Source organism: Halichoeres trimaculatus, unplaced genomic scaffold, assembly GCF_033239565.1.
Source record: "Halichoeres trimaculatus isolate MK-OKI-2021-1 unplaced genomic scaffold, fHalTri1.1 fHalTri1_scaffold_11, whole genome shotgun sequence".
Classification (NCBI taxonomy): Eukaryota; Metazoa; Chordata; class Actinopteri; order Labriformes; family Labridae; genus Halichoeres; species Halichoeres trimaculatus.
This window is the reverse complement of record NW_027437189.1, coordinates 4,198,862-4,218,955: the sequence shown is the minus strand read 5'-3', so window position 1 is coordinate 4,218,955 and position 20,094 is coordinate 4,198,862. Positions and strand designations below refer to the sequence as shown.

Sequence of the window (20,094 nt, the reverse complement as noted above, 5' to 3'; positions counted from 1 at the left end):
TTTATAGGTAGCAACTGAATTCTGTCAAAAGTACCGGGTACCGACTCATGTAAAATCAAAAGGTACCATGTTTAGGAACCTAAATGCATCCTTGTGACTGTGAGGGAGTAGAAGAGTTGGTGATTTTCCATGCTGGACATGAACACAGCATTGCAAGGTTATATATTGAAGAATCAATATGTTAAACTGAAAAAATATATATTTTATTACTAAACAAATTGGTATTTTTTACCACATAAACACAAAAAAGTGATGAAAATTAGAGGTAGACCGATATATCGGCCGGCCGATATATCGGGCCGATATTTGGACATTTGTCTCTATCGGCCATCGGCCGTATTTTCTTTTAAAAAGCCGATTTTTGATCCGTTGTATAAAATGACGCAATTTTTGATCAGGCACAAAAAAGATGAGCACCTCAAACTTGTGGAACCACTTGGATACATTACATACTTTTGTTCAAATTATATTAATAAGTTTAAATTTCTTTTTTGACATTTTAAGAAGAGTGTGAATGTTTACTACTGCTTGTTACATTGTGTGTTTACTCAGACAAAATATTTAATTGTTTTGAAAGCTGAATAAATGTTCAGAGGACTGGACACGACTTGTTGTAATAGATTTCTTTTAGTTGCTCAGAAATTGCTGCGTTTCACAAAAATGTGATAAATATATATTTATTTAACAATCGGCCTGAATATCAAATTGGAAAAATCGGCTATGCATATCGGCATCGGCCCCCAAAAAACCCATATCGGTCGACCTCTAATGAAAATTGGTATCGTTGAGTACCGGTACTGATTGCCAGGTACCGTATGATTTCAAATGTGAAAAGTACCCATCCCTATTTGTACCTTAATATTTCTGAGCATTGTCTCTTTTGTTGGAAATAAAAGAAGTTGCTACAAGCTTGACCAGAATCTCCAGCATCCACACAGATCTCTCTCTCCTCACACACTCACAACACCTGAGGATCGTTGCTCCTCGTCACTGGACAAAACTGAAAGTCAAAGTGTGAGAGAAGAGATTCAGCTGGTTACGCTCACAGCACAAATAAGGCTTGGTGCATTGATTTACAAAGGATATCGCTCAGTACAAGCCTCAGATCATGTCCAAACAGTAAAAAGAAGACTTGGTAAACTATGCTAACATCACACAATAAATACATGAGCTATTTCACTCGCTGCGCGACACACACACTTACACATATACAGCACAAATTACACACTGACAACGATGAATTTAGCATATTTTACAAATTAGACCTTGTACACAGTTCTAAAAAAGTCATCACACATTACAAGCCCCAATCAACAAGAAAAAAATGTTAGAAAGTTAGCTTGGATCTAGAATAATATCTAAATACAAGTAACTTTTTCTTGCTCCATTGGCAGATTTTTTTATACTTGTTAAAAACAACTCCAACCTGATTTTTGTCTTTGAATAACTTGAAACAAGACATTTTTCTGGACTGGTCAGGTGAATGTGGCTCATATTAAGTCTAAAAAAACATTTTTACTGCATATTAGACAAAAACACTTGATAAGATTTAGTTTTGTGCATTGTAAGAGCTTAAAACAACAAAAACAGAAAATCAGGAAACATGAAGGTGAAAATACAGACACTGAAAACACAAACTGAAGAATAATTCAGGACATTATTGGAGAAAGAGTCTAAATCCTCTGATGAATCTTTGGTTTCAGGACTACACTCAGAATACCCACGGGAAGGACATCGACCTGCTGCGCGTGACGGTGAAAGTTCCTGGAAAACGTCCTCCAAGAGCTGTCGCTCCTGCTGGCCCCTCGCCCGTCCCCCCGAGCTCCGTACCTGGAGTCAACGGGCTGAGCAAAGAGCCGACGGCTGCTGAAAACACCAGTACAGGTAAGACTGGATATGTCACTGACGTTATGAAGAAATCAGCTGATTCACTCGTCTTAACGTGTCACTTCCTCTCGCCGTCAGTTCCCCAGCTGTGTCCAGCGACCCTCTCCGTCGTGGACGACCGCTCGTCTGGAGGTTTGTCGCCTCAGGGAGGAGATCGAGCTCTCCAGCGCTGCCCCTCCTCGTTATCCACCAAAGCACAAAGCGTCGGTACGTACTCCACGTTAAAAAACCATCCTCAGTGTCCACAGCTCCTCTGAATCCTGACGTACCTCTGACTCTGAACTTGTCCTCTCTGGTGACAGACGCCCTGGAAGGCGCCGCTAGCCCCTTCTCGGGAAAAGACCCCGGACAGTCGTCGCCGATGAGCGACAGGAAGAAGAACAGGAGGAAGAAGAGCACGAATCAGAAAGGAGACATGGCCGTCGGACAGGCTGAAGGTGATTCAGAGCTTAAATGATGTTGAATATGCAGAAATATTTACTCAGATATTAGTGACAAAAAGATAAACGCAAACGTTTTTAAGACGACTAACCGTCACTTCTTTGTCGTCTTCCCCTTCTTTGGTGTTTATTTGTAAAACAGAAAATCAGCTCAAACATAAATGACTGAAGACAGCTGGTCTTGAGTGTGAAGAAGGAGATCAAGGCTTAAAAATGAATAAATCAACCCGTAACATAGAAATAGACATGATCTCAGATTAGAGCTGGATAAATTCAAAGGACTCTGGCAAAAATGGTGGAGTACTCAAAAACAGCTAAGTTACATTTTATTACACAAAGGTTGTCATCCCCTTGGTTCACACTACAGAGTTCAAATTGTTACTCATGTTGTTATTCTATGTTTTATTATGTCATTATTATCCAGTTTAGACAGTAGTTTAGGAACTGTTTCTCATTTTATTAAAGAAAAAATCTGTCTATGGATATACATATGTATATTAGTTTTCTCATTTATGATCCCTAATTTTTTTTTTTTTTTTTTCAAATAATTACTATTATTTTACTACTTTTATTATTATATCTTCTCTTATTCTTAATTTTGTACCTATTATTTTTCTCCTGGGCCCTCTTTAAAATTTATTTCAGGTGTTTACCAAAAGGATATTTAGCTGGAAGTCTAGACTCTAACGACAGGCTCCTGAAGTGGAAAAGGAAAAAAAAAAATTATTTATTTATTTGTTATTATTTTTAAAATTTATTTATTATTATTTTTTAAATTTATTTATTTTTATTTTATTTTATTTTTTTCCCCCTTTTTTATCTAATCCCTGTTATGACTGTTAAAAATAAACGGACAGAGGAAGAGAAAGAAAAAGGAAAAATTGTTTCTAAGTTGTATCAAATAAGAGGTATAATGACGCAGTATTTCAATAAAAAGAGAGTTAAAAAAAGAAATAGAAATAGTGAGAATAGATCTAATAGTTATTAATAAAGCTTCAACTCCAGAGTTTAACCCCAAGTCGCTGGGCAGCATTGCAGCTTTACTTGAATCGGCACACATCATCCATAGACGCCATCTACTCTGACTTTTGCACAAGCAAAACAAGCGATTCAGCTCAAAGTTCAACCACCCAGCTGTCGATCATGACGCGACACGCCTTTTACGCATCTAATAACAAAATAAAAGAAAGTATGAAACTAAATCAGGATGAGAAGATTAAAAACGATGCTTGAACCTGATTGAAACATTTATTTGAAGCTTTTTCTCGTTGTATAGTTTAGCCCTGTTTCCACCAAGCGGTCCCGGATGGATCAGTACAGTGTGTTACAGGTCGGATCGGTTAAGCCTAATCCTGTTTGCGCTTCCACAGCCAACTGTGCCCATCTTGGTGGGCGTGTAAGCAGGATATCAATAGCTGTGTTAGTTATGTACTAGCCTGATGCCATAGCAGCTCGATAAATCCAACATGACACAGTAAACAAAGAGCAACGATGGAAACAATTAGTCTTCTTTTGATTGACATGTGGCATCCCACGGGAAGTAACGATTCTTTCAACCAATCAATAGACTGCAGTGTCTTAGCTCCACCTTCTGGGGTTGGATCAGTATGTCTGAAGATAGATGAAGATAGATCTTACATTCCCTGTAACGATGTAAAGAAGAACAGGTCCCTGACGTCTCTTCTTAGCTCGCGCCGTAGCACCAGCTCGCCTCTTTCTCAGCTTGCAGGAAACATTAGGCCTAGCACCTGTTAGCATCTACATGCTACAGGCTGCTAACAGCTAAAATGTTGTGTGTAAACATTGTTACCATGATTACACAGTCTCTCTCACAAAATATAAACAGAGGAAGGTAAACAAACAAACAAGAAACCAACACTGGAAAACAAGTTTTACCCTGGCTAATATCTTTCCATTATGCAGCTCTTGATTGTTGTTGAAAATGATGTTTATTTTTTCCCATAGTTTACAGAATCCTGCTCAGAGAGTCTTTTCCTTCTGCCTGTATCCTCTCCTCTGTCTGCTCTGTCGGGACGTGGATTAGCGATCTTTCTCTGGATGTTTCTTAACGCTCTCTGTTTCTCTTTCCCTCTCCTGTGCTTATCTCTCGCCCTGCAGCCAAACGCAAAATGTGGAAGTTAAAGAGCTTTGGTAGCTTGAGAAACATTAATAAGACAGGTAACAAGTGAAGGCTGATGCAGTTCAACAGTTTAACACGTCTGTGCCTGACTCACTTCACATAAACGCTTTTTGTTGGAATAACCAGATTTTTAAGTTCTCCCTTCCATCAAACCGCTCGCTGTGTGTGTGGAGTTGTTTTGTTTTTGCATCCTTCATGCTCGTTTTCTCCATCTTTGGTTCATGAGTTGTCTCTGAACACGTGCAGATCTCTGACTGTTTGTTTGTGCTCACAGAGGAGGAGAACGCAGACTTCATCATCGTGTCGTTCACCGGGCAGACGTGGCACTTTGAGGCCCAGAGTCAGGAGGACAGAGACTCGTGGGTGTCTGCGATAGAGAGCCAGATCCTGGCGAGTCTGCAGTCCTGTGAGAGCGGCAGGAACAAGGTACGGTTTGAATCATCTGAGACATGTTTGGGTGAATTTACACTTGTTAAAAATGAACGATGGTCGGGGGTTGACAAAGAGTCCAGGTCAGGAGGCAAACCACGACCGCTGCAGCCTCTGCACGCTCAAACCACCAGACCACAGGCGCCACAAGGTGCTCACTTTTCAAAGCCCTAAAATAACTCCTCAGTGTTTATTTTCTCCTCCAGCTTTTCACTCGACAGCAGACATCTTCAGCAGAGCAGTTTCTCAGTAGTTAGCAAACTTCGCTTCCTTATCGTCCCAAATACATCTGCAGCAACATTAAACCAGCTCAGCGACTGCTGCTTGTGCAAATATGTAGTTATTTTAAGCTCTATAAGTCATTTCTGACAGAAGCTCAGGTCTTGTGATCAGCTGTGAAACGTTTTTGCAGCAGAATAAAATTATAACTCAGGGGTCTGCAACCTGCCGCTCTGGCGCCTCGTGTGGCTCTTTGACTCCTTTGCAGTGGCCATAATCGGGTTCAAATAAATGCTTGAAATGTCACACAACATTAGAAAACAACAAGAAAAGATTGGTTTATCTATATGACCAGTATGTGTCAGCAAATTCAAGTATTTTATCAAAAAAAATAAAATTTTTGCAAATTTTCGAAATTTCTAAGTTGTTTAAAATTGTTTGCATTTTTTTAAAACTTGTAAAAAAAATTTGAAATAACATTGCACATTTTTTTAAATTTCAAATTATTTCAAAATTTTTGCAAATTGATGTGTCAAATGGTTTAAAATCTTTGCAAATCTTTTGACACTTAACAATTGTTTGAATTTTTTTGCAATTTTTTGACATTTCAAGTTTTTAAAATTTAATACATGTAACAAATAGTTTTTAAAAATAGCCAAAATGTGTCACCAAATTCAGGTATTTTGTCAAAAATTTTGAAAATCGTTGCAATTCTTTAAAAAAAAATTCTGCTGTTTAAAATTTAAGCAAATTTTTTAAATCGATTTCTTCAATTGAGGAAAAAATGTTAAACAAAAAAATGTTTGGATTATTTGTCAATTTTTTGACATTTCAAAAATTAAATATTTTTGGCATTTTTTGACACTTTAAAATTGTTTGTAGTTTTTGCAAATATTTTAGATTTCAAGTTTTTGAAAGTTTTGCAAATTTTTTGAAATTTCAACTTATTTTAGAATTTTTGCACATTGATGTGTCAAGTTGTTTACACTTAAAGTATTTCAAGTTTTAGCAAATTTTTGACTTTTCAAGTCTTTAAATATTTTTATATACAACCAATAGTTTTTAAATGTAACCAAAACTTGTTATGAAATTCAGGTATTTTATCAGAAATTTTAAAATAATTGCACATTTTTTAAATTTCTGTTGTTGTTTGAAATTTTTTGTATTTTCTTAATCATTTTTTTTTTATTTGGGAAAAAAGGTTAAAAATCAAAATTTTTTGCAAATTTTTTTTTTACTTGATTTCAAAATTGTTTAATATCTTTGGGATTTTTTGACACTTTAAAACTGATTTTTTTTCAAATTTTTTGAATTTTAATTTTTTTTAAAAATTTGGAACTTTTTTTAAATTGCAAAATTTTTGATTATTTACCAGAAATTAAAAACCAAGATGTATGATATAATAAATTTAAATAACTTCTCATTTAGATAATTTTTCCTTTGATTTTAACTATTGTATAGAATTGTTTACACTTTATAGTTTTTGTTGTGAAGATAAAGCAGAGATAGAGCAAAGATATTGTGGCTCCAGAATGACTCCAATCTATGTGAGCTGAGGTAAAATGGCTCTTATGAAAGTAAAAGTTTCATACCCCTGATCTAACCCCCTCTGCTTTGATCTGAGACAATGTAAAAATAATATGTGTGGTTTCCTCCTTGTGAAGTCCTTGAGTACATTTGTTTGTGTGTGTTCCCCTGCAGGCGCGGCGGAGCAGCCAGAGCGAGGCAGTAGCGCTGCAGGCCATCCGCAACGCCAAGGGCAACAGTCTGTGTGTGGACTGTGAAGCTCCAAGTGAGTTTTTAAACGGAGTCTTCTTCCTCCAGCTTCAGATTTACTGCAGAGGATTCTTCTGCTGCTTTTTATTGTTTTTAAGATGTTTTCTTCCCGCCGCAGACCCCACCTGGGCCAGCCTTAACCTGGGCGCTCTGATCTGCATTGAGTGCTCGGGGATCCATCGAAACCTGGGGACTCACCTGTCTCGCGTGCGCTCTCTGGACCTGGACGACTGGCCCGGTGAGCTCACACAGGTGCTCGCCGCCATCGGGAACCACATGGCCAACAGCATCTGGGAGAGCTGCACCCAAGGGAGAACCAAACCCACCCCGAACGCAACGCGGTGAGTGAAGCACGTCAGCACGGTTAGCGTAAAGCAGCAGATCTTTCTGGAACCCTCACCTTTATTCCGTCTTTCTGTTTCTAAAGCGAGGAGAGGGAATCCTGGATACGTGCAAAGTACGAGCAGCGAGCCTTCGTGGCGGCTCTTCAGCACGCCTCGGGGTCGCAGCACGCAGGGGACGGCATGCCGGCGTGGCTCCTGTCTGCGGTGACGGAGAGAGATCTGCCCAGACTGCTGCTGCTCCTGGCTCACAGCACCAAGGATCAGATCAATGCTCAGCCCACCGGGTCGGGCTCAACGCCACGCACCGCGCTGCACGCTGCCTGTCAGCTGGGGGACGCAGTCATGACCCAGCTGCTGGTCTGGGTGGGTCTCTTCTAGTTAACTCTTCAGGAGGAAAAACAAGCTTTTAAAAACCAAAGTCTGAATGACCATAAAACACTCTACAGATACTCTCATGTTGAGTTTTCAGGGTTGGTTTCACTTCTGTGTGACGAAGAAGTGAACACGTCGTAATAACACACATTTTTGCAATTATTTCTCTTTTTTAAGCATCTTTGGTTTCATTTTTGGGATCTTAACATCTTCACTTTTGCATCTTCAACAGTTTCATCAATTTCCAGAGAACAGGATAGAATATATTTCAAAACCCCTGAAGGGGAAGTCATAGTCACAGCAGAAATACAAGAAAGTAGTGCAACATGGCAGAAAATATAAAATAATTATTTTTTTACAACTGTTTTATACTGGATATATAGTCAAAAAAGATCAACAATATATAAATAGAATGATAAATAAGTGTCAACTGGAAAAAAAACATGTCGCCCATCAAAGACAACAGTTTGGCCTCATTCTCCTCAGCTTGTAGGGAACATTTGACCTAGCACCCGTTAGCTCTGACATGCTACAGGCTGCTAACAGCTGAATTCTTGTGCGTAAACAATGCAACTATGGTTACACAGTCTTTCAAGACACACAGGAAACAAAAATGTAGTTTAGACATAAAATAAATAAAATTGCCCATTAGGCGTGGGTGTTTCCTTCTCTAGTGTCTAAATAACATCTATTTGGCTGTTTTTAAAGCCAGGCTGTACAACTTTTTTTTTTCTAGAGAAACAAGTTAAATACACTTTCAATTTCTTTTCAAGTGCTTAATAGATAAAATGTAGCATCTTTAAAGTAATGAACTCCAAAAATAAACTCCTAAACTCTTTAAAACACAGGGGTGCTCCCATTTTACTAGTGCTCCTTAAATGACCGTAACTACTCAACCGTTTGGGAGAGCCTGAAATTTCCAACAGCTTAGCAACATTTCCATAACTCTTAAAGTATTTCTGCAAGAGAAAAAAATTCAAGCAGTTCCTGAAAGAAGTGAAGATGAGCTTCCTATCATGGTTTTTGGTTCCGTTTGGTGTACATTGTTGTTTTTTTTAACACCTTTATTTTCACCATAAACCCTAATAATCCACCATCAACAGATTATTTTTAATCCATTCTGTCATGTATAGTCATGAAAAACCTGAAAGAATGAGGCTGTTTCCCTTTTCAAACATCATTGAAGCTGAGTGAAACACTGCTAGTTTCAACATGCCAACTCCTCAGTGAGGAAAGTCACTATTGTCTGACCCAGAAGTCACTAAGCGCCACTAAATGACTCTGCTGTCTAATTTGTATAATAATCCATTTGTATGTGATTGTTATGGACTCTGAAGGGGAAAGAAATAACATGGGAGAGACAGACATGACAACGTTTTGTCCGAAAATGCCAAGGGACTGAAAACGCTGTAGTAAGCATGCCAGGCCTGTAGGTGGTGCTATAACTGTCTTGTCCAGAAGCAGCTTTTAGTAGATCTCCACTGAAGTAGAGTTGAGCCGATCATCTGGTGTATTGGTGAATGCTAAGAGCAGAAGTGGAGCAACAGATGCTCATTTTGTTAAAAGACAGTCACAGATTCAGCAGATTGAGCAGCACAAGCTCAACATGTTAGACCACGACGATCGTAACAATGGTACTGTTGGACTGTTGTATGCATTTGCGTGAAGCGGAGTGTGACGTCAGCGTTTCCACTGAAAACACCGGCTTACTGTTGACACGTTTCAGAGAAATCCCACTCGGGAGCCATTTTCATAAGTTTGTGTTTAGGATCGGCTAAAACGCTGTTTCCGTGTAAATGCAAGGCTGAAACGCAACGAAACTTTGCGTGTAAATGGCCCCTTCATATGTTGCGAGTGAGGAGGACTATCTTTGTGTTTTGGATAGGGGAGCGGCACACGATAGCACATGTTGACCATTGAGGAGATCAAAACACGCTTCAGCGTCAGACCCCTAACTCCAGAACAGTCGCAAGAATTGTCGTCTCAACTCTACTCCAGTGGAGATCGCCACCTACAGGCCTGGCATGCTCACTACAGCGCTTTCAATCCCTCAGCCTTTCCGTGTGAACGCAGATCTTTTTCACTGTGTTTTAGCGTTTTCAGATGAAACGTTGCCCTGTAAAAGGGGCCAAAGTCTAGAAATTGGCAACACTCGGTCGTGGTTTTATCCTCCACTTTCTTACCGCCGTCATCAGAGCTCACACTGAATCTGAAGAGCTCCCAGACAGCAGAACGACAACACACACGCCTCCCCACAAAGTGTCCTGCTGTATCCTTTGCCTCAAGTTCAGTTTTTTTTTCATAAACCGTTCCATCCCTAATAAGTTTGCTTGTTTGGAGAGGCAAGCTGAGCTGCTTTCATCTCACAGGATCCCTCATACCTTCTTCTCTCATGCTGCAGGTTCCAGGTTTACAGGTTTCAGATGTTGTCGTCATCCCTTGCCATCCCAGACTCCTCTGTCTTTCTGATGTAATAATCTTAATCTCCTCTCTGCCTCCACAGTACGGGATTGACGTGAAAGTGAAGGACGACCAAGGCCAGACCGCTCTGAGGATAGCCCGACAAACAGGAAGCAAAAGCTGCGTCGACATTTTGCTCCAACACGGCTGCTCCAGCGAGACGTCCCCGCCGACTGCCACGCCCGTCCTCTCCCGCCGCTCCAGCACCGCCAGCCTGGGCCGGACCAGCTCCAGGAAACGGTAGCGAAGATGCTGCAGAAAACTGGAGGAAGTTTTACGACACAGATAAATAAAAAGAAACGGAGACCGGACTTTATTACAGAAAACTGGATTTAAAAAGTTTCTAAGACTGAGCAACATATCAAACTCCAAAGCAATATCCACTGAATTTGTTGATGACAGACATATTGCTGAAATACTGTGTTGTTGTTGACCTCATTTTAAAGACGACTCAAGTAGAACTCTGTAGCTGTCTCCTGTGATGTTAGCGCAGACACTCGACCTGCTGCAGCTCCACTTCCTCCAGACGAAGTGCAATAATCCAGCCGTGACCACGAAAAGCAACAAAGTTTAGATGTGTCAGATATCAATATGTAATAAAAACATCCAGAGGGTGCTGCTTTTATCCCCGTTAGTCGTGACTGGACCAAAAGAGCAATTCTTTCCTCGGGCTTTACGAATAAAACCTTCATGTTGTTTCTTGTGTGTGCCTGTCGCAGCAGTATCAAGGTCAGCCGATAGAGGATTATTCTGCTTAGACTAGAAAAATGAATGGTTTGAAACATGAAACATGTCAGTGTTACTCTCACAGGTCAAAGATATGGCATTTAATATGATGTAAATGTAACTATACTACATACTTAGTGTTCAACTCTGTAACTACGACACGACTGAAAGATCAAAGAATCAATTTTTGTAAATGATTTCTACTGGTAGTTTTGAAAATACGTCAAGTTTGTTTTTTTCATCGTCTCATGATTTCTTATCCTCCTTTGTCATAAAACAGAAAACAAGCGCTCTTACGTGTTGGAAACATGTTCAGAGTTTTCTTTCAGAGGGACGGACGACTGCATCGAGACGGCGATGACGGTGACATCACTCATTTTACTGTTGTGTAGGTCTGTCACATGAGTTTACAGTGACGTATGAAGAGGTGAAGAGGTCGCCGTTACTTCTGACACTTTGTGGGTCGTGTGAGTCCTTCATGAGCTAAAAGACATAGTTACTGGAACAAATAAACTTTTTTTAATTAGCATTATTACCATGATTTGAAGTCTTGTTGATTTGTGTCTGTGTCTCTGATCTCTCTGCTTTAAGCTGCTGTTTTTTAAGATATAACTCATGACATATGCATAGACACTGCTTGGACTAGCTAGGTAGCATGTTGATGCTACTTCTATATTGGTAGCAGCATTCTGAAAACATCATGTGAAGCAAAAAGTGACCAAAATTCAAAGCTAACAGCAAAATGGCATGAATAGAAATGCTTTATAATTTTACATGGTTATCTGGCATAACAGATACAATTGATATTCAATAATCAGCTTTTTATCTTTATGAAAGCTACATTACTATTAGTATGGGATGAATATGGACAATATGACCATACTAGTCCAAATTTGACTCATTAGGCTGGGTACAGGTGACAAGGGCCAACAAAATAGTTACATGGAGATAGACTAATACCAGTAATGTGATCAAAATTCAAAATTAGTAAAAACAGCATAGTTATAAAAACAGAGTCACTTTAATTGCATATTTAGCATATATTAGAGACAGCTGCATTGATTTTTTTTCCACTAAATTCATTAATATTCAATTAAGACATGTCTATGATTTTTATATTTGGTCTTATTAATTTATGAGCCTGAAATGACCTTTGTATCTCATTATTTCCTTTTTATTTATATTCTACACATACCAAAATACCAAAAACTATAACTAATACACTTTGTCACATTTTATTGGTCAGAGGGTGAATATGTATCTGTAAATATATATATTAAAGCTGTCTAAATGAAAGCATTATTCAGATTAATCCACATCAACATGATAACTGATTAAATATTTTAATTCAAGTAACTCATCTGGCGTGCAAAACCCCTAAAATGTCCTTGGCAGCGCATTTTGGGCAGTTTGTCCAAGTAGATTTGAGTACAAAATAAATAAATAGATTTAAAAAAATAAAATAAAGAAAGAAATAAACAAATAAAGAATAGTCTACCGACATAAGTATTAAGCACATTCTGCTTTGGGGCTTCAGTAAGTCTACCTCGAACAAATTGACAAAATTGCAAAGTGGATTCCAACCAACTCAAGACCCATTAATATTTTCAGGACACAGTTTTTACAAAGGTTTTGCAAGTTCCCTTTCAAGATTTATTTTACGAGGTTCTATCAAGAAACACAATGTTTTTTTTTTGTTGTTAAAATGAACTATTAAAGGTGTTTAATTTACACGTTGAGGGTAAAAATATCTCCACGACATCACTGTAATTAATCTGATTCAGTACTTTAATCATTTGAAAGCACTAATCAAAACAAGATTTAAGTCAATTGCAGTATTTCGATAGATTGTATCAATAGACTTAATTAAGCCCAAAGGAAATGTATGATCAATCATGATTAATCACAGAATAGACCTGATTAACTTGGTATATATTTAGCATCTGTAAGAATATATAAACACACAGCACAACCTTTTAAATATAAAGTAATTCAGGCAGTAAAAGGTCTACAGAATTTGTACCGTTTTGTCTAAATCATGGTCATTATTAGTACTTAAATTATTACATATCAAAGAATAATTTAAAAGTTAGATTACATTAGTTCAATGTAAATGAAAGAGCTTTTAATTAAGAAAACTCAACATTTTATCATCTACTTATATTTGTTTACACAGAAGACCTGCCACTACCAATATGGCGGACTCACTGACGCAGCAGTGTGACTATACAATGTAAATTTAGCAATGCTAGCAGCAATATGCAAGAGATTCGACCCTACATTTTCAACAGCTTGACAGTTCTGTTAAAACTTTTTTTTTTTTTTTTTTTTACCAGATAATGAAAAAAAAAAATCATTTGTTCAAAGATTATGTGTTACCTTTTGGTTGGCTAAGTACATTTAGCACTGCTTAGCACTGCTTTATGTTGAGTATTTAGATAAAATCGTAAACATGTGATGAAACGTGTCTTTTACATTATTACTCACATAATTTCGACATTATTTTCGGTGTTAAATTCATTGAAGCAATAAAAAAGATCTGAAGAGCCCCTTAGGAGTCGAAAGAACCGCCTCTTTTGGAGCAACGAACCAGCTTCTCAAAAAGAGCCGGAATTCTTCCCGCCAGTCTGATCCACACATCACACTGCAATGACTCATCCAGCCTGCAGGGGGCCACCCTCAGCCCTCTCGTGTTGACATACGTCCTCAACATGCGACGGACCAGCCAAACGTTTGTAACATCAATATTTTCGAGAAAAGGAGGAGAAACGGACTGAAAACAGAGAGGAGGAGAGGAAAATAAGTGACCTACAGAGATTCTCAAATGGGTGAGACGTTAAAATGAAGCTGGAGACACGAATTAACAAGAGAGGAGCAGATTTAGACATGAATTACTGAGTTAAATGTGTCGAAGAGGAGCCGTTAGTGAGCAGAGTTTACAACCGTTAGCTTCATGTTGGAGGAATGAGGGGCTTAAATTTCAACGCAAGAGGCGGGAAATGGAAGAATGACTGAAAATTGTCGGATAAATTAACGTTTGACGGGTGTGGGAGGAATTTGATTGGGTGGTAGCTGCTGAAAGTTTGATTTATTTCGATGCTACTTTGATTAAAACGACGAAGAAGAGTGAGTCTCAAGTGTTTCCGCATTTCAACGGTTTTCCTTTCAGACTAAATAGTAGAAATCTTCATTATGTCAGTAGTTTTTTGAGTCCCTGTCGTGTAGATATAAGTAATCTGGACTTTAAACTTGAGTCAAAAAGGTGGAATCATCTAAGACCTAAAGTAAAGTGGTCAGATATTTCTCTAATATAAAAGAGGGTTAAAAATCAGGACTTACCGCACAAAATATCTCAAAATCATCCCTGAGACCAACTCGAAGCTGTTTTTGACTCTAAATCTTGTTTTTTCTCTTTTGTACATCTTGTGTTTGCCGCACACGCTGCTTTGAAAGTCTTCAGTGTCTGATGGATGAAGTTGTAACCAGGGGCGTAGCTACAATTAGGCAAACACAGGCAGTTGCCTGGGGCCCCAGGATTCCCAGGGGCCCCCAAAGCATCTCTTAAAAACTGATTAATGAAGTTCTCTTCAATTGAAAGCCTTTATTTTTTCTAAATCTTACTTCACATGCTTCAAAATACATCAAAAGGCTTAATCTTTAATGATGGTTTTGGGTCCTCCCCCTCCCTTCTTATTCAATGGGCTATTCCATGTTACAACACATCTGAACATTTGATTCAGGAAGAAAGTGGTAAAAAACACTTTTTTCCCTTTTTTTTCTTATTTTCAACCAAGTCGGAAATAAAAACAATGTTGCTCTGAGATCTGAGATAAACATATAAGACTTTTAGGATTTTAAGGACTTTATCTAGCCCAGGAAACAGGATCATTTTCTCTAAATCAAACTTTTTGAGTTGGTGATAAACATTATTGTACAAAATCTCTTTTTTGGAAACATAACTCACTGGACAGGGGGTCAAATAAAAATACATTAACTTTAAAATAATAGTACCAAAAAGTATGGTAACTGTAAATATCACCTCTTTCAGTAGATTTTTTTTCCAGTTTGATGTTGTGCTTGATATTTACATATTTTTTCTTTACTAAATTATTTTTTCAACATTTACCTATTGTAATGTTTTTCACTTCATACTTTCTTGTTTGTTACTGTTACTCTGTAAATTCCCCACTGTGGGACAAATAAGCTGTCAATTGACCATAAAAGATTTCAAATCCAGGACAAAGTGGACTAAATTATGTATTCACTTTTTTCTAAATCAAACTAAAGTACAGAACTTGAGGAAATGCATTTAGTTGTGTTAAGTTACCATGTACAAGATTAGCACTGTCTCATGCCTTGATTCTGGGAAAGAGACAGTGGACCCAGGGAAGGCCAGTCTGGCTCTGAGGAAGAGGAGTTACAAGGACATGGAGGGCCCCATTGACTGGGTTTGCCTTGGGCCCCCAAACCACTAAATACGCCCCTGGTTGTAAGACTGTGGTTGTCGTCTCTGTTCTGTTCCTGCAGTTGGACCCTAGCCCACTTGGAGCTGTAGCAGCAGGGATGAGGATCCGGCTCCAGGGTCCGGGCCACGCTGCCGGCCTCCTCGCTGAGCTCAACCGCTGCAGACAGTCCCGTCAGTACTGTGATGTTCTCCTGCAGGTCGGTAACCGCACGTTCCCGGCTCACCGCGCCGTGCTCGCCTGTGCTGGGACGTACTTCCGTAACCTGTTGGCCCGGGCTCCATCCTCGTCCTCCGCTGCCTTCTCCCTGGAGTTCATCTCTCCAGCCAACTTCGAGAAGGTGCTGACGTTTGTGTACACAGGGGAGATCCTGACCGACCTGATCGATGTGGGCGTGCTGTACGAGCTGGCTGAGAGGCTTGGTGTTGATGAGCTGGTCAGAGCGTGTCATGCTACCTTCCCGGACCTGCAGACCTCTGTGTCTGCGAACTGTAAGTCTGCTGGTTCTGGAGATCTGAGCCTGGACTCCAGCTTGGTGCCAGCTGCTGTTTCCACCGTGGCTGTTGTTGGTTCAGCGTCTCTGTCTGCTCCTTCTGTGTGCTCCTCTGCTGCTTCCTGCTCGTCTCTGTCCTCATCAGCTGCTCCGACCCCCGCCGACGCTGCCTCTCCTCTGTTTCAAGCCACGAGGACAGGACGGTCCTGCAGGGACGCTCACACAGGGGTTCTGTCTCGGGACCTGAAGGCAGAGGATGTGCAGTCTCACATCAGCTACGGACAGGTGGCAGCAGATCATCACTTACCAGCAGGAAACAGCCTCCTCACCAGGAGTCAGAGTGATGGCGTGATGGCTCAGGGGCCTGTGCTGCAGCTGAAGATCGAGCAGGGCCTGGAGGAAGAGGAGGACGGAGACAGAGACAGGCGAGTGGTTTCAGAGAGCGACATGGCTGCGTCTAACTCCTGCTCCTTCCCTGACTCCTCCGCTCAGCTCCGCACTGACGCCTGTGACCCCACATCCTCTTCAGGGGAGGTGTTAGCGAGCCTCCAGGTGGAGGGGGGAGCGATGGAGGTCCAGAGAGACGACAGGATGATGTTTGGAGAGGTGGAGGATAGAGACAACGAGGAGGGGAGGGAGAACGGAGAGATAGAGGGGACAGAGGAGGAGCAGTGGAGGCACCTGGCTGCTGAGATCATCGAGCTGAGTGATGATGAGACCTTCATGGAGGAAGAGGAGGAGGATGAAGATGACCTTGTTTGTTTGGAGAATGGAGGAGGAAACTCAACCAACCAGGTAACGCTGTCACTCATCTGCACCAAAACATTTCGACTGATTGTGAATGCCCTCAAAGCCAGCCGTGTACTGGTGTCTGATAGCCTTACTGTTTAGGAACACCAGTATACCATCATGTCTCATAATATTCCACCGGCTCCTTTTGCAGTCTGTTCAGTCTCTGTCTCCTGGATCCTGTCTGCTCACAGAAGGTGAAGCTCTTCCAATGTAGTGTTAGCTCTGTTAGCCATGTCTGTGAATAGCATGATGCTACTCTGCCCTCTGGTATTCCCTCTGTTGCTGAGTTAGCGCAGCTAGCTCGTCCATCTTATTGGAGATAGATCTTACATCTACAACAACGATGGATGGAAAGACAGGTCCATGTCGTCACTTCTTAGCTCACAGCTGAGAACCAACACGTCGTCCTCACCTCCTTTTCCTCACCTTGTGGGAAACATCCGGCCTTGCACAAGTTAGCATTGACATGCTACAGGCTGCTAACAGCTGATTTCACATGTAAACAATGCAGCCATGGTTACATGTAGGATCTCCAGACAAACACAGGAGAAAAAGTAGTAAAAATATCACTGAGGATAAAACCAGTTTGGTGTCCATGACCAACAAATGAACGATACAAAGTAATGATCCACTCCAAATACAAAAATGACAAAATAGAGACGAAAGAAATGGACAAAGAAGACAGGGGCGGCTACAACCAACGGGGCGGTGTCTAGCAACAATTAATAATTACTAGTAGTAATTAATTCAAATTAAGAAAAAAAATTAACATTGATAAAAGTAAAATTATTTGCTATATATTTAATTAGATCGTTTTATAAATTGTTAATTATTTATTATTTAAATTATCAAAAAATAATAATTACCAGTCCTTTCCTACAGTTTAAGTTCAGTTGTTCAAAACAGCGCTGGTTTCTTTCTTCTTCTTTTTTTTTGCTCCTTAACGTAGATTATTAGACATGTATGATGAGTCAGAGCTTTTGTCCAATAGTTGCTCCATAAATCCAGAGATGATTTGAAAAAGGATGAAAAGCTAGCAAACTCACGCACACATGCATGTCAAAATCAAGATTTCTGATGGTTGAATTTAAGGGGCAGGACTTAATAACAACTCATCTTTTGCATCGAAGTTTTTAAGTTTTGAAACAATAAAATGGGCAGAGTTTTCAAAAGGGCTGGGACGAAGAATATGCTATTCTCGCTATTCTATTCTATCAAGATTTTTGGGGTGCTGATTCAATTTAAATTCTTCAATATGTACGATTTTGGGGATTTTTGGTTTGCTTTTTAAAAACCAGATCATGGGAAAAAGTGAAATGATGATGATGTCTACAGACTATATCAGGAGCCATATTTTCCCATGAAATGCACAACACATGAGTCAGAGAGAAACATTTCGCCCTCTGCTGGAGAAGAGTGGGAACTTTTTCCAATCCAGTTCATAAACAAAGACTGAAATGAAGAATTTAAATAAAAAAAAAAACAACAACAAAGAATCCTGATTTTAATTAAGTCAAACAAAAAATCCCTATATATCACCCACCCCTAACACACACAAAAAAAAAAATACTGGGAGACCGTCAGAATCTTGAAATAAAGTATGATATCATTTCTTGCCTTGATCCACGCAGTGAAAATGCTCCTCTTTCATCCCTCAGGTCACAGAGAACGTGCTCTCGTGTAAAACCTGCTCAGCGCCGCTCCCAGCAGACCCAGCAGCCATCAGGAGACACGCAGAGACCCACACCACCGACCAGGGTCTCTGCAGAGTGTGTGGAGCCTCGTTCCCCGACCGCTCCGCCGCCGTCACTCACTCCCTCCTCCACGTCGGCGTGCAGCTCTTCACCTGCGACATGTGTCAGCTCCAGTTCTGCAGCCAGAGCAAACTGCTGCGACATCACCGACAGACCGCTTCCTGTTACACCATCCCACAGGGGGCGCTCACAAACAGCAGCCAGAGTCTGAGCGCGGAGCTGCAGTGTGCAGAGTGCAACAAAACCCTCAGCAAAGACTTCAAGGTGAGGAAAATGAATCAGATCAGTTTGAGGAGAAAGTTTGAGTCAGAAACGACTTCAGCGGTAACTTCCTGTGTCCCTTTGTCCTCCACAGACGCTCAGAGACCACCTGCTGAGCCACGTGTGTCCTCAGAGCCTGAGCTGTGCCGTGTGTCACCTCCCTCAGCTCTCCCTCTGCTCCCTGCTGTGGCACACGCTCACACACCTCGCCCTGCCTGTCTTCACCTGCCCGCACTGCGCCTGCTGCTTCGTGGAGCGCCCCCTGCTGGACAGACACATGAGCGTACACGCGGAGGAGGCAGCAGCGAAGGAGAGGGAGCGATCGGCGCTGAGGGCGTACCGAGCGGCTGACGGAGGAGGTGCGGCGACGGCAGCAGCGGTGGAGGAGCTGCATTGCTTCCTGTGTCAGCAGACTTTCCGCTCCTCCTCTGCCTTCCAGCACCACCTCAGCCTGCACACCAGCGACTCCCTGGGAGGAGGAGGAGGAGGAGGAGGAGGAGGAGGAGGAGGAGGAGGCTTAGGGAGCCAGGGCTGGCTGGGGAAGCGAAAAGCTGACATGCTTCTGGAGGGTCCTCCCTCCTCCTGCTCCTCCTCTTCTCCTCGGGAGGTCGGCGGCCTTGTGAAGATGAGTAACTTGGGGTTGGGTCTCGGGATGGGTTTCAGCGTTCCTGATAAATTCTTTCAGGGGTCGGCGCACGGTCTGGGGTCTTCTGGGGCCCTGACGAACGGCAGCTCGGGCCAGGACGGGGGAGCTGCAGCTGGCGTCAGGACCAAATGGTACCGGTGTCGATACTGCGGCAAACGTTTCGCTCACTCCGGCGAGTTCACCTACCACCTCCGCATCCACACGGGGGAGAAACCGTACCAGTGCAAAGTGTGTCTGCGCTTCTTCCGGGGCCGCTCCACCATGATCTGCCACCTGAAGACGCACGCCGGCGCTCTCATGTACCGCTGCACCGTGTGCGGCCTCTTCTTCTCCACGCTGAAGCTGGTGTCGTCGCACATGGAGCTGCACAAAGACCACCTGCCGCCGGACTTCAACATCGAGCAGACCTTCATGTACAACGATCACTCCAAAGAGCCGCTGCACGCCGTGGACGCCTGAGCGGCTCCTCCTCCTCCTCCTGACACTTTGTTTCTACTGGTTATCGTGGACCACAGACTGTTCAACAAACAACAGCTGAAACTAAAGATTCATTAAAGGGCATATTGCAGGTTAAAATTTTTTCTAGATTAACACTTAGTAGAATAAGTCAATCATTGTTTTTTTGTTATTCAACAAAAAAGGCCCAAATTTAGAGGAAGAAGTGGCTGTTTTCAGTTTAGCTGTTAAAAACACTCTTTTTTCAGCATCGCGTCATTTGACATAACAAAAGGGACTCGCACTCCTTTACTCTGCTTTGAGCCACTGTGAATAACAGGTTGTCATGAGTGAGATTGTGTTTTACCGGTCGTGTTCATTGTGTTTCTGCCAATGTATTATTTAATTTGACTGTTGATTAAGAGGATTCAGATGTGTTTGGATGGATGGATGCAGA

At 41.3% G+C, this 20,094-nt stretch overlaps 2 protein-coding genes across 6 annotated transcripts in view; both read left to right on the top strand.

Moving 5' to 3' along the window:
- The window catches only part of agap2 (ArfGAP with GTPase domain, ankyrin repeat and PH domain 2), a 33,471-nt gene extending 22,147 nt beyond the window's left edge, over positions 1–11,324 (top strand). For 2 of the 4 annotated variants that reach the window (XM_074681588.1, XM_074681586.1), the window contains exons 10-18: positions 1,704–1,884; positions 1,966–2,094; positions 2,190–2,324; positions 4,446–4,505; positions 4,742–4,893; positions 6,817–6,907; positions 7,010–7,232; positions 7,319–7,598; positions 10,111–11,324. In XM_074681588.1, the coding sequence (XP_074537689.1) occupies positions 1,704–1,884; positions 1,966–2,094; positions 2,190–2,324; positions 4,446–4,505; positions 4,742–4,893; positions 6,817–6,907; positions 7,010–7,232; positions 7,319–7,598; positions 10,111–10,311 (1,452 nt within the window). In that variant the 3' untranslated portion in view covers positions 10,312–11,324. The remainder of the gene's footprint in view (positions 1–1,703; positions 1,885–1,965; positions 2,095–2,189; positions 2,325–4,445; positions 4,506–4,741; positions 4,894–6,816; positions 6,908–7,009; positions 7,233–7,318; positions 7,599–10,110) is intronic. The other 2 variants (XM_074681589.1, XM_074681587.1) reach the window with 1 other exon arrangement.
- A 2,188-nt stretch (positions 11,325–13,512) lies between these two features.
- zbtb39 (zinc finger and BTB domain containing 39) lies at positions 13,513–20,094 on the top strand. 2 transcript variants are annotated; one of them, XM_074681720.1, is made up of 4 exons: positions 13,513–13,621; positions 15,332–16,544; positions 18,200–18,559; positions 18,651–20,094. In XM_074681720.1, exons 2-4 carry the CDS (start codon positions 15,357–15,359, stop codon positions 19,659–19,661), a joined length of 2,559 nt encoding a protein of 852 aa, XP_074537821.1. In that variant the 5' UTR covers positions 13,513–13,621; positions 15,332–15,356; the 3' UTR covers positions 19,662–20,094. The 2 variants fall into 2 exon arrangements, with proteins under 2 accessions (XP_074537821.1, XP_074537820.1); XM_074681719.1 differs by having other exon boundaries at positions 15,321–16,544.

Excerpts from the sequence above, each read along its gene's own strand:
- zbtb39 (XM_074681720.1), top strand. The coding sequence starts at position 15,357 with ATGAGGATCCGGCTCCAGGGTCCGGGCCACGCTGCCGGCCTCCTCGCT. Across the intron at positions 16,545-18,199 it reads GAGGAAACTCAACCAACCAG|GTCACAGAGAACGTGCTCTC; the intron begins GTAACGCTGTCA and ends TTCATCCCTCAG. Across the intron at positions 18,560-18,650 it reads CCCTCAGCAAAGACTTCAAG|ACGCTCAGAGACCACCTGCT; the intron begins GTGAGGAAAATG and ends TGTCCTCCACAG.